The 16,734-nt window shown below is 37.5% G+C and overlaps 1 protein-coding gene across 1 annotated transcript in view; it reads left to right on the forward strand.

The window, feature by feature from the left end:
- The first annotated feature begins 8,449 nt into the window (after positions 1–8,449).
- The window catches only part of BBS7 (Bardet-Biedl syndrome 7), a 33,548-nt gene continuing 25,263 nt past the window's right edge, over positions 8,450–16,734 (forward strand). Inside the window, exons 1-5 of the mRNA XM_043871024.1 lie at positions 8,450–8,654; positions 10,497–10,562; positions 12,670–12,732; positions 14,211–14,386; positions 15,628–15,814. Of these exons, the coding sequence (XP_043726959.1) occupies positions 8,619–8,654; positions 10,497–10,562; positions 12,670–12,732; positions 14,211–14,386; positions 15,628–15,814 (528 nt within the window). The 5' untranslated portion in view covers positions 8,450–8,618. The remainder of the gene's footprint in view (positions 8,655–10,496; positions 10,563–12,669; positions 12,733–14,210; positions 14,387–15,627; positions 15,815–16,734) is intronic.

Below are 16,734 nucleotides of genomic sequence, written 5' to 3' on the forward strand. Positions count from 1 at the left end.
GGATGAGATGGCTGGATGGCATCGTGGGCTCAATGGACATGAGTTTGGGTAAACTCCGGGAGTTGGTGATGGACAGGGAGGCCTGGTGCGCTGCAGTCCATGGGGTCGCAAAGAGTTGGACACAACTGAGCACTGAACTGAACTGAACTGAAAAATGACAACTGCAGGGGAATCCCTGTCAGTTCAGTGGTTGGGACTTCTTGCTTCCACTGCACGGGGCAAGGGTTCCAATCCTAGTTGAGAAACTAAAATCCTGCATGCCTTGCAGCACAGCCAAATTTTTTTTTAATTGTTTTTAATGAAAACTACAGCTTTCAACACTGATGAGTTGCTATTAGATCTATCTACACAGATAAGAAAGGGCTAAACTAAACTGTTGATGACCTCTGAAGCCATTACTTGATTAATGCATGGAATCCCAAATCTGAGTCATAACAAAGGTATGTGTTTGTAGCACCAAAATCTAACAATGTGTGTTTGGGAACCAGCAAGAAAATCCAGTCATGGTGATTTAGAAACAGTCTCAGAGATAGGACTGTAATTAAGTTTTAGTTTAGAAAGCAGAAACCTTATCAGTTGTGCCATAACCTCCCTGAAAACAAAAAAATTAAGTGGGGAACTAGGCCACCATGACAGCTTCAGAAAAAAGGAGCTGTTTTCTAAGTCCTTTTACACAAAAGAGGAAAACGAATTAATGAGAATTAATGAATTAAAGAGAATTTACAGTTTTGGACAAAGTTCTAACTAAAAGAGTGTATCATATATAATGTAACCCCCTCATTTAATAAATATGTTTCCCATATTGATAAATACAACACTTGGTGTGGAGGTTTTCCATAACTCAGAAACAAGGAAGAAGCATATGGTAGTAGGGACGCAAGAGGAAGCTCACTGGCTTATATAAGGTCCAAATATGATACGAAATGGTGTGAGAATCCATTTCTTCCACGGAAGCCTTGTGATTTATAATTTGATCAGTTTATTTCCTATTGCCATATGTGAAAGGAAAATCACCTCCACTTTTTTGCCATGAAAAGATGAAAAGAATCAATAAGTGTTTTGTATGTATTCTTGAAGAAGAGTTAGGATTCCTTAAAATAAAAGGTTCTGTCTTTTATATAATAAAAGAGCATGGATTATACTTTAAAACATCATAAAGATACCAGGAAGTATCATAAAAGATATGTTTTACATGTGATTCTATTACAAAATGCTGTTAAAATGTCAGTGATTTGAAGAATCATTTCTTGGATTCAAGATAAGTTCATACCCCAAAAGTTACCTTTCAAGGTCAGTGACATCTACATTTTAGTTCTTTGCAAGAGAATCCAGTTTTTAATTGAAATCTACACATTCTCAAAATTAAATTCTCAAGCTAAATTATGGGAATAGTTGCATTTTAATAGCCAGAAGTTTCCTATAGCCTTCTGTGTGTGTAAATCTTGCACGGTATCACATCTAAGCATCTTAATTTCACCATTGCTGCTTGCCTCCTTCTATTAAATACATCATTGCCTGTGCCACACAAACTGATTTGTTTGTTCCCTGACTCCATAGTCATCACCATTGGCTTCCCTAAGAAAAACCTGTACTCTTTTTCCTTCCTTTTCCTTCCTTCAACCTTAACCTCAAATATACTGCTTCCATGTGAGCATTTGCCTATTAAATAGATTGATTCCTTTTTAGTAATATTTCCCTTGACTAGGATTCCCTTCTAGCCTAGCAGTGGGAGATGATCTATATAGGTGTCTAACCCTTATGGCTCAAGGAGCCAGAAGAACTCCCTGAAAACAGAAAGGAGTTGCCCTGATTATAGATTACATCCTGATTATAGATTACTAGTTAAATCTGCCATCTGGGAAGCCCCAACAGATAAATCACCCAGTGTTAAAAATTGGTTGAGCCAGGACAATAGTTTACGTTTACTTTTAAAACACAGCTGGCCTACTGTTATAGCTTTTTCCAAAGTCAGTGCATTTTTAAAAGCTAAGCATTTCTTAAGCATTTTAAATGAAAAAATCCAAAATAATTATGTTGGAGACATTATGCTGCTGCTAAGTCACGTCAGTCGTGTCCGACTCTGTGCGACCCCATAGATGGCAGCCCACCAGGCTCCCCATCCCTAGGATTCTCCAGGCAAGAATACTGGAGGGGGTTGCCATTTCCTTCTCCAATGCATGAAGGTGAAAAGTGAAAGTGAAGTCATTCAGTCGTGTCCAACTCTTTGCAACCCTATGGACTGCAGCCCACCAGGCTCCTCCGTCCATGGGATTTTCCAGGCAAGAATACTGGAGTGGGTCGCCAGTGCCTTTTCCGGAGACATCATGAGACGAATGTATTCATGTTGTATGAATTTCATTCTTTGTCTTTGTTTTTTTTTTAATCCAAAGAGCAAATTACCGACTATATGTTTTTAATACAAACACTACAGATGAATTTAAAAAAATCAAGCAAGACATCTCCAGCCTTCGTTATGAACTTTTGGAGGACAAGAGACAGGCAACTGAGGAATTAGCCATTCTAATTCATATGCTCAGTGGGAAACTGAACCCCAGCATGCTGAGATGTGAATGACTCAGTAACCTGGAATTACAGCTTTGACTATAGCACCACAGTGGGCAATAATATTTCTAAGTATAAAGTATTTGAAAAACTATGGTGTAAATTTTTAGTATTAACTACCTTTATCATCTTTAAAAGTTAGGTTTTAATTATCTTACTATTTTATCACATGCAATGGTCTTCATTTTAATGGCTTGCTTTGACACTACAAATAATGACATGCCATTGCATTTAAAGGCCCAGTATTAGCTACATTACTGACACTTTTTGTCCATTTTAGAATAAACACTATGTCTTTGCACTACCTGATTGCCTACAAGCGACTGTAAGCTCCTTGGGGACAGGAACCATGTCTTATTCATCTTTATGTCTCCAGGACCTAGTACAGTGCCTGGCACACAGTAGGTGCTCAATAAATGTTGTCAAAACCAACCAAACTGCCAACAAAATACAAATAAAACTTCAAAGGCCATCACTATGTAGCATACCTTCCCTTGTGCAAATGCTGAAGAGGTGTCTTTGTTTTTTTTTTCAATAGAAACTGAAAAAATTTATGAATAGCTATGACTTGGTCAGATTTTCTTAGATTTTTGGCATCACTGATATGCTTAGAACCTTTGAACCCTGAATGAAGAATTTCACAATGAAATGGGTTAACAGAAAATATAATTACATTACATATTTGTTTCATAGAATTGTTCAAAGCAACACATTAAAGGTTTTTCTAAAGCATATGCTGTTTGCTTACTGTCTTAGATTTTCATTTGTTGTTTTTCAGTAATGTGAATTTAGTCAGCAGGGTGGTGAAGTTTCTTTTAAGTTAGGGGGTATGCAGGGTTGTTAGTTATAACCTCCTAATTTCTGCATCTGATGATTTAATGCTAATAAGTCATCAACAACTGACTTCTTATCTTGGCTGTGAGTGCCACTCCGAGTTTTGGAGCAAAGGCCGCGTACCTGGAGAGGCGCGGCCAAGCATCACCAGGGTGCTTCCCTTCCCTTAGAGGCATCTCTTGTCATCATTGCTTTTGCTGAGTAACATCTTTTTTTTTTTTAAACAAGGCATTTCAGTTACACTTGTTACACAGAATAGATTGTGATATGTCTGTATCTGACTTACTATGTAAGTGGGCTGAGCACTGGAAATACTGAGGCTTCTTGACTACTAGGAAAGGGGATACAGGCTGGTAAGCTCCCTCATCTCTTCATAGACAATAAAATATGCAAAGTATTTTTTTTTTAACCAGCTAGGTTTAAATCTTTCATTACCATCCTGATTCTCTTCCATCTGTTCCTCTCAAATCTATGCCAGAATACAAATTATGGTCGTAGCTCAAAGATCATTTTATAGGTTCTAAAAGTCAATTAAATATATAATATTTTAACAGTCACTACATCACACAGAAAGGCTTTCTAGACATGAAGACAAAAATGAACATTAAAGGAACTACATTATTTCTTAATTTCTACTTTTGGAGACTTAATTAAATTAAGAAAAGAACTTTATACATTTTTGCTACCATTGTAGGATATTTCATTAACTTTTGTGCTATGCTAATAGTATTTTGTCTTAAACATTTTTAAAACTTTATGTATTTTATGTTATGCCTCAGAACTGAATAAAATACTGAATTTTTTCATCGCTATATGTTACCATATTTTATATGAAAACAGTAAAGATACGAAGTTTCCATGATAGACAACACTTTGTCTTACATATAGTATTGTTTAGGATTCCAAGTGTGAATATTTTTTATTACAGTTATGGAGCAGAATATTAAGTAATAGTTTGGGGTGTAAAGATGTTGAACGTAAAAGTGTCAAATTCAGCTAGTTTAGGACTCTTAGAGTCTTGAGTGAAGATAAAATTCATGTGAGTCCATACATCTTATATTTTAGTCCTTTTGCAATTCTAGAACTCTCAACATAGGTTGTTTTTCCATTATGTTTGTGTAAAATTAGCATTTTTTTCAGTGTTTATGAATTAATTTATTCAATCAATATTTATTGCATGTTAATAGGTGTTTAATAATGTTCAAGGGAAAAAATCAGTGTAAAAAGCAGACAAAAATCTCCAGTCTCCTGGAGCTTATATTGTAGATTAATCACAGTCTAACATGAAAATAATATATAACAAACATTTATGTCACACAGAAGCAAAAGTTTCCTGCTGGTGGTCTGTTACCTTTGAGTCTCTTCTTGGGTCATCTCCCCAGGGGCTCCGATCTCAGCATCGTGTGTAAAATTAGTATGTTACTGATACTTCACATTTTTCCTCTCTTTATACTTTCTGGGTGAGCTTCAAGAGAAGGATGTGATGCCAAGGCGTGGTAGATGCTATTGCTACTACAGATGCCCCCCTGCCCAGATCCCTTTTAACGGACCAGTGCATGTGTCTCTGAGATCCTGAGTCTTTGCTCCTTAATAGTTCCCAACTATCCTGTTCCCCAGGGAATTGCCATCAGCTGAAAGAAAGCAGCCTCGTCCTGATCTGGTAGTAAACAACCAATTTCCATGAAAGCATGAAGCGCTGTTTTCTTGTGTCAAGGTAGGGCTAACTCTTTTGGTCCGAGTCATGCTTCAGAACTCTGGAAAGGATGTAGGCTTCGGCTAGATTCCAGCTGGGCTTCCCTGGTGGCCCAGATGGTCAAGAATCCACCTGCAATGCGGGAGACCTGGGTTTGATCCCTGGGTTGGGAAGATCCTCTGAAGGAGAGCATGGCACCCCATTTCAGTTTTCTTGCCTGGAGAATCACATGGACAGAGGATCCTGGAGGACTACAGTCCATGGGGTCGCAAAGAACACAGCAGAGACTCCAGCTGAGACCAGGTCTGTTTAGCTTCTTCCCTGTCACCACTTTCAATGGCTGCATAACAGCCCACAAAGTGGATGCACTATTTCCCTTTTTAGTGGATAGTTAGGTCTCTGTTTTAAATAATATCTTGAGTGTGGCTTCTAACCTATTTTTTGTGGTTTTCATAGACTAAATATCCAAAATTGGAATTATGAGTTAAAACTATAGCCACATAATTTGTAGATTTGGATACATATTACTAAGTTGCTTTTGAAAATGGTTTTATTAGTAGTTTAAAGCATCATGGTTGAGCTCATGTTCTCTCTACAGCAAATATAGTGGTATCATTTAAATGTTTTTCTCATTCGAAAGGCAAAAAACTGTATCTCACTTTAATATTAGTGATTACAAGTGAAGGTAACACGCACGGTTGTGTAGCAGCCATCTTTTTTGTGAATTGTCTGTTCATGTTTTTCTTATTGGAATAATTGTATTTCTTTTTAAAATATTTGTAAGAATTGTTTATAAGGATACTAATTACACACATTTATCCCATTTATTTTTATATTTTCAAATTTTGTGATATATGAATTGTCTAATCTTTATTTTTCATATCTGTTTTCTCCTTTGTGGCTTCTCCTATTCCTTTTGTTGTTGTTGATATAAACTTTTTTCTTTGACATCCAGTGGTCGCCCTCCAGCTGCCAGAGTCCCTGCTTCCCTCCCAACCCCTTCTGACACATGTCCTCTGAGAAACAGCCACTGAACTCCCACAGACCAACCCCCCGCCCTGCTCCTCTCCTCATCTCCAAATTCATCTGTTGAAGTCCTAACCCCTAGTACTTCAGAATGTGACTTTTTGGAGAAAGGACCTTTAAAGAGATAATTAAGTTAAAATTAGGTCACTAGGGTAATCCTTTATCCTTCACGACTGGTGTCCTTACTAGAGGAGATTAGAACACAGAGGGAAGATCGAGTGATGACACACAGAAGGTGCAGTGTATGCACCAAGAAGAAAAGTGCCTTGAGGACTGGTTTGGCTCCCTACTGACACCTTGAGTTTGTACTCCTAGCCTGTGAGGTCGTACGGGAAAATAAGTTTCTGTTCTGTAAGCCACTCAGTTTGTGGTACTTTATTATGGTGGCCCTATTTAAGTAATGTACCTTCCAACCCCCTACATTCCATAAAATTCTATACATTTTCTATTTCATCTTCTTCATGGCTTTATTTTTCTATTTACTTCTATAATGTATATGTATTTTTATTGAGTCTAAATTGATATTTTCTCCAAATTGCCACACAGCTAAACCATCTTCAAGCATCGTCATATATTTCCAAACAGAGTTATTTTAGCCTCAGAAAAAAATTGTCCGCAATACCCCGGGACCGAGGTAGAACCGTCTCTGATCTTTCTGTAGGAAATCATTTTTTTTTTTTAAGAAACTCTTCTCAAGGCATTAATTCTTGTTTCACAAACATTTCTGAACTCTCCTTTAGTAGACCACAGAAATCGTTTGTGAACCCTCTCCTCATAGACCATAGAGACCACTTATTCATTTGCAGTATTTCTGCAGGCAGAGTATGATAGGCACAAAGGACGGACTGATGAAAGTCAGTCAAGGAATGTCAGTGCCCAGACCTGGGTCACCACTACAGGCCAGCAGTAGTGTGAGGATCCCTTAGGCCTTTTTGGAGATCTGTGATTTTGAAGGTATTTTCATAATACTAAGATCCTATTTGCCCTTTTCACTGTGTTTACATTTGTACTGATGGTACAAAAGCAAGGGTTAATACTGGTGGTGCTTAAGCCTGGATCAAGGCAAGGGCTTTAAACTGCTGTTGTAGTCATTTTGTCCTTCTTTCCTTTGTTACCGACAGGAAACAAATGCTTCACGTATTAATAAAAATGTCCTTTTGTGAAGCAGTGGAAATAGTTAATTTTAAGTCTCTATGCTGGATTATCTTTTTCAATATTCTGTGGGGTGACATGTGAAGTATGCACAAAGAATTTCTAGTGAATACAGAAGTACATTAGTTGTTTCAAGGAAAAGCACTTGGAAGATTATTTGAGTTGCTGGCTGAATTCACTGATTTTTTTCATGGTACATTTTTTTTTTAAAGCATGACTGACAGGCAAATTATGATTATTTAGACTTGGCTACTTGGCATGCACTTCCTTGTTAATTCAAGAAGGGAAACTATCATTTAAAGGAAAATAATTGACATTTGTTGCCAACGCTTAAAATTCAAACTTTTAAGCACAAATTAGAATTTGTGTCCATCATCTGAGGCTGAAAACTTTCCAACACTTCAAAATTTTTCTGATGGAATCTTTGATGACATATACAACATCCTCAAAAAGTCTGTTTGTTAAATGAAGCCACATTCCACACTGCAACTAACTTTTCAAAAACTACCAGTTGTTGAGTTTGGATCTCATTTTCTTCATATACTTACAGTAACAACAACAAAAACTACATATACCAATAGATGGTATGCAGAAGTAGATCTGGGACTCCCTTGCTTACTCTTCAGGTGGGCAGTCAATAGATTTGCAAACAAAGCCAGTCTTTTTACTTTTATTTTAGAAAAGAATGATTTTTCATTAAAATATATACATGAGTTCATTATTTTTTCAATATTATTTTTAGAAATTTAGTTCTACTTGGTATCAACAGATAATTCATATAAACAAACGTCTTTGGAGTCCTCAACAGTTTATAAGAGCTTTGTAAAGGGGTCCTAGGGCCAAAAGTTCGAGAACTGCTGCTTGTAAACTAACTCCTACGGCGGTGAAACATATTTCTGTGAGGGATCCGTTCCAGGGGCGGTGAAAGAGGTCAGAATCTACCCTTGCTTCAAGTCAGGGCTCCACATACAAAGACTTAGACGAGGCTCAGGGCAGCAGCGGCGTCGTAGCTCTTCAGCGTCTCGGTCTCCCTGGAAACCACTCTTCTGAGGTCTCCTGAACCCCGCCCTCCTTTCCTCTCCGCCTCTCATTGGAGCGGATTCAGTCAGTGGGCGGTCTGGCGGGAGGTGAGCGGGGCTTAATCCCTCCAGAACCCACTCGCAGGAACGTCCTGACGTCACGCAGGACGCCGCTGCCCCGACGCTCCGCCTTTGCATCCCCCACTGAACCCGCAGTAGCTGGCGTTACCCCTCAACGGAGTCGCGAGCATTTTCCCCTGAGGCTTGGGAAACCGCGCTCTTTGACCCACCTTGCCTGGCCCGGCGCTGTCCGCCGCGTCCGTGCCGCCGTCATGGATCTGAATCTAAACCGAGCGGATTATTTGCAGGTAAACCTGAGGGGTTGGGGCCGACGCTGCGCGAGGTGAGCCCCGCTCTAAGAGAGGATTCGATCCTTCCACTGCCGTTTGTTGCGGTCTGTGGGAGCCGAACGGCGAAGGAGCGGGTGTGAGTGGAGCCCTCCAGACGCCGTCCGCACTGGCTTGTCCGCGGGGCAGGTCCACCGCCACTTGGGAAGGAGAACCGCCGCCCCGCCCCGTGTGCCGGCGTCCTCCAGATGCTCCGAGTGTCCTGACGCGATCCCGGATTCCTCCCCAAGGCCCTTCTCCGCCCTTCTGGCTGCAGCTCCCTGTGGGGTTCAAACTCCTGACTCTCCTTCTCTACCCAGTCTCTTGTCCCCAGGGCCAGACACGTATTTCTTACTGTGAGCTGGACCTGGCGACCCGGATCGTAATAAAAGCAATGGTAGCCGTTTACGAGGGTCTAGTTTATTCTCAGAGCTTACCTTTTGTACATATATTTTATTGTTGTTCGTCACTCAGTCGTGTCAGACGTTTTGGGACCCCGTGGACTGCATGCAACACGCCAGGCTTCCCTGTCCTTCACTGTCTCCTGGAGCTTGCTCAAACCCATGTCTGTTGAGTAGGAGATGCCATCCAACCATCTCATCCTCAGTCATCCCCTTCTCCTGCCCTCAGTTTTTCCCAGCATCAGGGTCTTTTCCAGTGAGTAAGCTCTTAGCATCAGGTGGCCAAAGTATTGGAACTTCAGATATATTTTCCTTCACAAAAATTCTCAAAGTCGGTACGTGACGATCAAAGGGATTCAGAGAAGGTAATTTGCATAATAGCCAAACGGATGCGGTTCCTCTGTGAAACAAAGTCTCTGTTACACCACCCTGCCTCTCAGTATTTCAGCCCTAGACTTTCCCTCTTCTCCATCCCCTTTCCCAGTAATCCTCTTTTGGCTAATGGTACAAATGTTTGTCCTGCCACTTGAGACTTATACGGGGTACTTCCCACCTTAATATCTTCCATATACATCTGGTCACCACATTTTGCTGTTTCTATCTCGAAAGTATCTGCTGAATCTGTCACGTTTTCTCCCTCCATCTCTGTTATCCCCAGTTCAGTCCTCATCTCTTGGATAATGGAAATAGCCTCCATCCTCACCTCCCTCCAACCCATCCTTCACAACACTGGCTAGACTGATGTTTCAAAAACACAAATCTAAGTAGACTAGTTTAAACTTTAACACTATTCCATAAAATACAGGATAACAGGATAGATCTGTATGTACAATATGTAAATTCTTTCATGGTCTGTTGTCTCAATTTCTCTCCCTTTGGTCCCATTCTCCTCCCCTAACCATGCCCAACTAGTGACATTTCTCTGCTGAGCAAACCATGCTGTTTTCATCTTCTGTACCTTTTGTAAAATGATCTTCATCATCAGTTAGATTGGATGTCATTGTCATCAGCATGTTGGTGTCTTAGCAGAAATCTTCTCTGTTCCATTTTCAATAATCTATTTCTAAAGATTTTTCATTACAAACTCTTCTTTAACAGCTGTATGAAGTTGTAAAAAAAGGCTTCTAGATATAATTTTTGTGTGTGAAGTACCTTACCAGTAATGTCACATAATTATGTTTGACTCGACAACTTTATAGCGTGAATTTTACTGCTTTTGATTGTTTCCTATATTCTGACTTTTGTGGTATATTTCATTAGAAAATAAGTTCACTGCTGATAACAGTTATTTCATATCACTAATTGCAATTAAAAAACTAACGCTTACTATGATTAGAATCTGCTGGTCCTTTTACTCTTTGAGGTATGACTTTAAATTAGTGTCTCAGAAAACATTCACTAGGCAGTTGATGTGTTTCCTTAGGTGGGGGTGACCTCTCAGAAGACTATGAAGCTACTTCCTGCCTCAAAACATACAGCCACACAAAAGGTAATGTAGAGACACTGATTCCGACATATCTCTCTAGCTCTTGCAGAGGAGAGGTTTATATGCCCTTCTTTATTGGTAAGTTTTTTTTTTTAATTTCAAAGCTAAAGTGGAAATGGATTTCTGTTAATTTGAACAGAGGTTGGAATACCAAGGGACACTTATATACAGTAATTTTCTTGTACATTATAAGTATCATGTACAATCAGTAAGTAGTATTAGCAAACTAGTTGAAAACTATGTTCCATTTTTCTGGGAATAATTTTCCCTGAGTGTACTTGTGCATACCAGATTGTATATATGAAAAAAGAAATATAAAACACAATATGCTGTAGAGAAAATACTTTTAAAAAACTTTGTCATATTTTTAAGAGTAATTTTTTTAAACTTCATATTTAACTAACAATATTGATTATTTTTATAGAAATATTAATCCTGTAATTTCTGTAAGACAATATAATTTCTTAGTAGACTAATGGCATTCTTTAATAGCTGCAAAATAAATGCAGTATTACCATATAATACATTTTATCAAGATAAATCAACAGATTTTTGATTATCATTTCTTGTATTCAGTCTACTAAAGCAACACTTTTCAAACTTTTTGGTCTTAGGACTCATTTATAGTATTTTTAAGATCACTTTATTATTTTGTTTATTTTTTATTGAAATATAGTTGGTGTACAATATTATGTAAGTCACAGGTGTGCAATAAAGTGATTCATAATTTTTAAGCATTATATTCTATCTATAGTTATTATAAAATATTGGCTCTGTTTTCTGTGTTACACTGTATATCCTTGTGCCTAATTTTATACATACTGGTTTGTGTCTCTCAATCCCGACTCCTGTGTTGCCCTTGCTCCTTTCCTGTCCCCACTGGTAACCCCTGGTAGTTTGTTTTCTATATTTGTGACTCTGCTACTTTTTGTTATATTCACTAGTTTGCTGAGTTTTCCAAATTCCACATACAAATGATATATGGTTTGTTTTTCTCTGTCTGACTTATTTCACTTAGCATAATGCCCTTTAAGTCCATCCATGTTGTTGCAAATGGGAAAATTTCATTCTTTTTTATAACTGAGTAGTATTCTTTATCCATTCATCTGTTAATGGGCACTTATGTTGTTTCTATATCTTGGCAATGATAAACAGTGCCATGAACATTGGGGTGCATATATCTTTTTGAATTCATGTTTTTGGTTTTTTTTCAGATATATGCCTAGGAGTGGCATTTCTGGGTCATATAGTAGTTCTGTTTTTAGTTTTTTGAGAAAATTCAATATTGTTTTCTACAGTGACTGCACCAATTTATATTCCCACCAACAGAGTACAAGAGTTCCTTTTCTCCACATCTTTGTCAGCATTTGTTATTTATGTTATTTTTCATGATAGCCATTCTGACAGGTGTGAGGTGATATCTCATTGTGGTTTTGATTTGTATTTCTCTGATGATTAGTGATGTTAAGCATCTTTTCATGTCCCTGTTGGCTATTTGCATTTCCTCTTTGGAAAAATGTTTATTCAGGTCTTCTGCCCATTTTTTAATCAGGTTGTGTTTCTAATATTAAGTTTTATGAGCTGTTTATATATTTTGGATATTAACCCCTTATTACTCATATTATTTGCAAATACTTTCTCCCTTTCGATAGCTGATTTTCTTTTTTTTTCTATGGTTCCCTTTGCTGTGCAAAAGCTTTTATTTAGGTAAATCAACTATATTCAATAAAAATTAAAAAAACTAAAAAAGCTTTCAAAAATATCAAGTAGGTCTGTCACAAACTTATTTTGATAATGTTTTAAAAATTAATCTTACAACATTCTTATGCCCTGGTGATGGGGAAAAAGTCACCTCCTTGCCAAATCCATCTGTATTCTCTCGTTCTCTTTACCTTGTAGGAAACCAGCTACTTCTGTAACTCCCATGGGCTTCTCTTTGGCCCTTTCTTATAATTCTTTAGTGAATATTTTTTTGTAGGGCTGTCTTTACTAGGTTTTCTGATCTCTATTTTTTAAAATTATAATTTATATATTGTGGATCTTGTTTTCCCCATATAAGTTAATAAGGCATAATAACAGTAATTTTAAGATTCTCTTTAATCTGTTACAGGTGGTTGTTGGGGATCATGATGGAGTACTTATGTGCTTTGGCATGAAGAAGGGAGAAGCAGTGGTATGTGTATGTTTTGAATACTCCCAGGTTGAGCTTTTTCTAAAGCACAATGAAAAATGGGTTAAAGGAAGTAGTGATATGAAGTATGAGACTTCAGGCAACATAAGAGTCATTTGCTAGCTGTTTGTAGAACATCTTTGACATTCTAAGGTGATATATTAGTTTTTTTCTGCTGTGTAACAAATTACCTCAAATTTAGGGGCTAACAATGAAACACATTTATTATCTCTCAGAGACAGGAATCCAGTCTCGAGGCCTCATGTGGCTGCAACATACATGTTAGCCAGGCTCAATTTCTTTCTGCAGCTCAGGGTCCTATTCCATGCCCACATGGTTGTTTAAAGAATTGAGTTGTTTATTTCTATTGAACTGAGATCCCCACTTTATTGCTGTCTATAGGCCCAGGCCTGCTTTCATCATGTGAGGCCCCCACACTTCCTGGCCATATGGTCTTCTCACAGGCCCTCTCACAACATGGCAACCTGCTTCTTCAGGCCAATGGGAAAGTCTGTCCAGTCTGCTAAGATAGAGTCTTACATAACAGAGCGCCACCTGGACGTGACCATCGCATCATCTTTACCACTTAATACAGCCTCGTCAAGGAGTGATTATTACATTATCATGTATACAGACTGTAGTTTTAAAGTGATAGGTCTGAGATGTGAACGCTTACCTTCATTATACCTTATATGGAATTTGCAAAAAGATGAAGCTGGTAAAAACTATCAGAAATTCAGTGTTTCCATTATCCATATATTCTTCCAGATACTTTATTCTCTGTGTATAAAGGCATTGAGGGTGAAGGAAGAAACCGATGCCAATAATAAAATAGAAATTAATAATGCAAGTACTTCCAATTAGAGAGATATGAAGTTATACACTCGGGTTTTCAGTAAATTCTGTATTCCTTTGTTTATACTACCAAAATTTGTAAAATTGTAAGGGAACCATGAGAAATTAGTTTTAAAAAGATGATTAAAATACTGGAGGAGGTAGCCATTTCCTTCTCCAGGGGATCTTCCCAACCCAGGAATCAAACCCAGGTCTCCTGCGTTGCAGACAGATTCTTAGCCAGCTGAGTCACCAGGGAAGCCCATAAAAAGATGATTAAAGTGTAAAAACATGTCCATTGGAACCAGATGGGGAATCTCGGTAAAATGCAGATTCTCATTCAGCAGATCTGCAGTTGAGCCTGCATGCTGTGCTGCTGCTTAGTGAGCCCTACTTTGAGTTGCAAGAAGAATTTAGATTTTAATGATGTTATTGAAATATGTGTGGGAATAAACATTATAATGTGTGAAGATATTTAGCCAAAAAATCCACAGGACGATTGAAGTAAGCACATTTGTATCTACAAGTTTTCCTATATAGTAAAACTATAAACTTTTGTAAGTTTAAAATCACCACATTTTTTATGGTAAAGGAAAATATTTACAATAAGTTTGTTTACTTAATTTTTCCCTTAACAATTTTTGCAGACAGTGTTCAAGACTTTACCTGGGCAGAAGATTGCAAGATTGGAACTAGGAGGGGTTCTTAATACACCCCAGGAGAAAATTTTTATTGCTGCAGGATCTGAAATTAGAGGCTTTACAAAGAGAGGAAAACAGTTCCTCTCTTTTGAAACAAACCTCACTGAAAGCATTAAAGCTATGTATGTTTATTCTCTCTTTATTTTTACATGTCCATTTACAATATTTTGGATAGGTGACAAACATCTGATTAAGTATCATATCTTAATATGTTATCTAGGAAATAACTAAAAATACTTTATGAGTCAGAAACTGAATTTGACCTGGAATCAATATATAATCAATTGGTTATGGAAATCTTTTCAAGACATTTATAGTATTTATATTCATTTATGATTCATAACCAAAGTATAAAAGAAGTGAAAAAACTCTCCAGATATTTACATTCAAATAAATATCCTCTTTATGATCACAGGTGATGATAGCTATCTAATGAAAATATATACTAGTATATAATTTTTGTCAAATATTTTACCTCCCCCAATGAAAACTTGATTCATTCTGAGAATTAGAATATAGTTCTGATTATATAAATTTTATTAAATATAATTTTAAATGAACTTATTTCTTTTTTCAAGTTAAAATTCTAATGAAATCATTTTTTTCCACCGTTTATTATTTAGTTTCAGGTAGATTCAGTTTAGATAGCCTCATTCTATTTAGTGTGGTAGTAAGAAAGATATAGAGTAGGAAATGGCAACTCACTCACTCATTCCAGTATTCTTGCCTGGAAAGTTCCATGGACAGAGTAGCCTAGTGGGCTACAGTCCATGGGATTGCAAAGAGTCGGACAGGACTGAATGACTGAGCATGCAAGAAAGGTAACTGTCGAGTTAAAGCTACCTGAGTTGCAATCCAATCTACTGTCTACTGTGCGTTTAGGCAAGTTACTTCACATTTTATTAATATTATTCCTCTTAAAAAGGGATAATTGTATAAACTAGGAATCATTGTTCCTAGTTTATAGAGTTATGAGGATTGAGCTAATATATTTAAGTCACTTAGGACAGTGCTTGGCACATAGCACACATTAAAAAGAAACCTACTTTTTGATATATTAATTGTCTTCAGGTATAGACAGGTAAATTACCGTTATCACGTCTTTGTTTACAGTTTTTCTGAACTCAATTTTTGAGAAGCTCGAGGCCTTAAGAACCTCATTTTCAGCTTTCAAAATCATGGCTATACCAAAAGGCTAGAAATTAAGTATGGGAAATGAAAACAGTGTTCTCTGAGTCTATGATAAAATGATAGTAAACTGTAAATAAATAAACTTTTGTTTTCATCTCTCAGAATAATTCAGGAGTCTCTTATGCTTATTTTTTAAAATGTGGATGTCTTAAATTACTTTTCATACTCTCAGGCACATATCTGGCTCAGACCTTTTTCTCTGTGCAAGTTACATCTATAACCATTATTGTGACTGCAAAGACCAACATTATTACCTTTCTGGGGACAAAATCAATGATGTCATCTGCCTTCCAGTGGAAAGACTCCTTCGTGAAGTACCGGTGTTGGCCTGCCAGGACAGAGTACTCCGAGTTCTACAGGTTACTATTGTTTGCATTTTTATAGTTTTTCATAATTTAGGCATGTAAATATTGATGAACATGTATAATTGAGATAAATTACTTTAGTGACCACTACCACTTTAAATATCTTAAAATTATATCTGAAAATTTTTTTAATGTTTTGACTAACTTTTTTTTTTTTACTTGAAGCAAGTGTGTTGAAATCTTTAGCAAGTTTTTAGAGAGGCATATATGGAAAAAAGGACACTTTTGTCCCCTTCACCCCATACATGATATCTGAGTTAGTTCAATTAGAATGTAGTACCTTTGCTACATTTACTTCCCCGCTTTTATTTTTTTTTTCATCTATCACCCTCAGTTCAGGTCAGTCTCTCAGTCGTGTATGATTCTTTGTGACCCCATGGACTGCAGCACGCCAGGCTTCCCTGTCCATCACCAACTCCCGGAGCTTGCTCAAACTCATGTCCATCAAATCTGATGCCATCCAACCATCTCATCCTCTGGTGTCCCCTTCTCCTCCTGCCTTCAATCTTGCCCAGTGTCAAGGTTTTTTCTAATGAGTCATTTCTTTACATCAGGTGGTCAAAGTACTGGAGTTTCAGTTTTTTGCATCAGTCCTTCCAATGAATATTCAGGACTAATTTCCTTTAGGATAGACTGGTTGGATCTCCTTGCAGTCCAAGGGACTCTCAAGCATCTTCTCCAACACCACAGTTCAAAAGCATCAATTCTTTGGCACTCAGCTTTTTTATAGTCCGACTCTCACATCCATACATGACTACTAGAAAAACCATAGCTTTGACTATACGGACCTTTGTCGACAAAGTAATGTCTTTGCTTTTTAATACACTGTCTAGATTGGTCATAGCTGCAGTCACCATCTGCAGTGATTTTGGAGCCCAAAAAAATAAAGTCAGCGACTGTTTCCACTGTTTCCC

The sequence above is a fragment of the Cervus elaphus genome, chromosome 17, assembly GCF_910594005.1.
Source record: "Cervus elaphus chromosome 17, mCerEla1.1, whole genome shotgun sequence".
Classification (NCBI taxonomy): domain Eukaryota; kingdom Metazoa; phylum Chordata; class Mammalia; order Artiodactyla; family Cervidae; genus Cervus; species Cervus elaphus.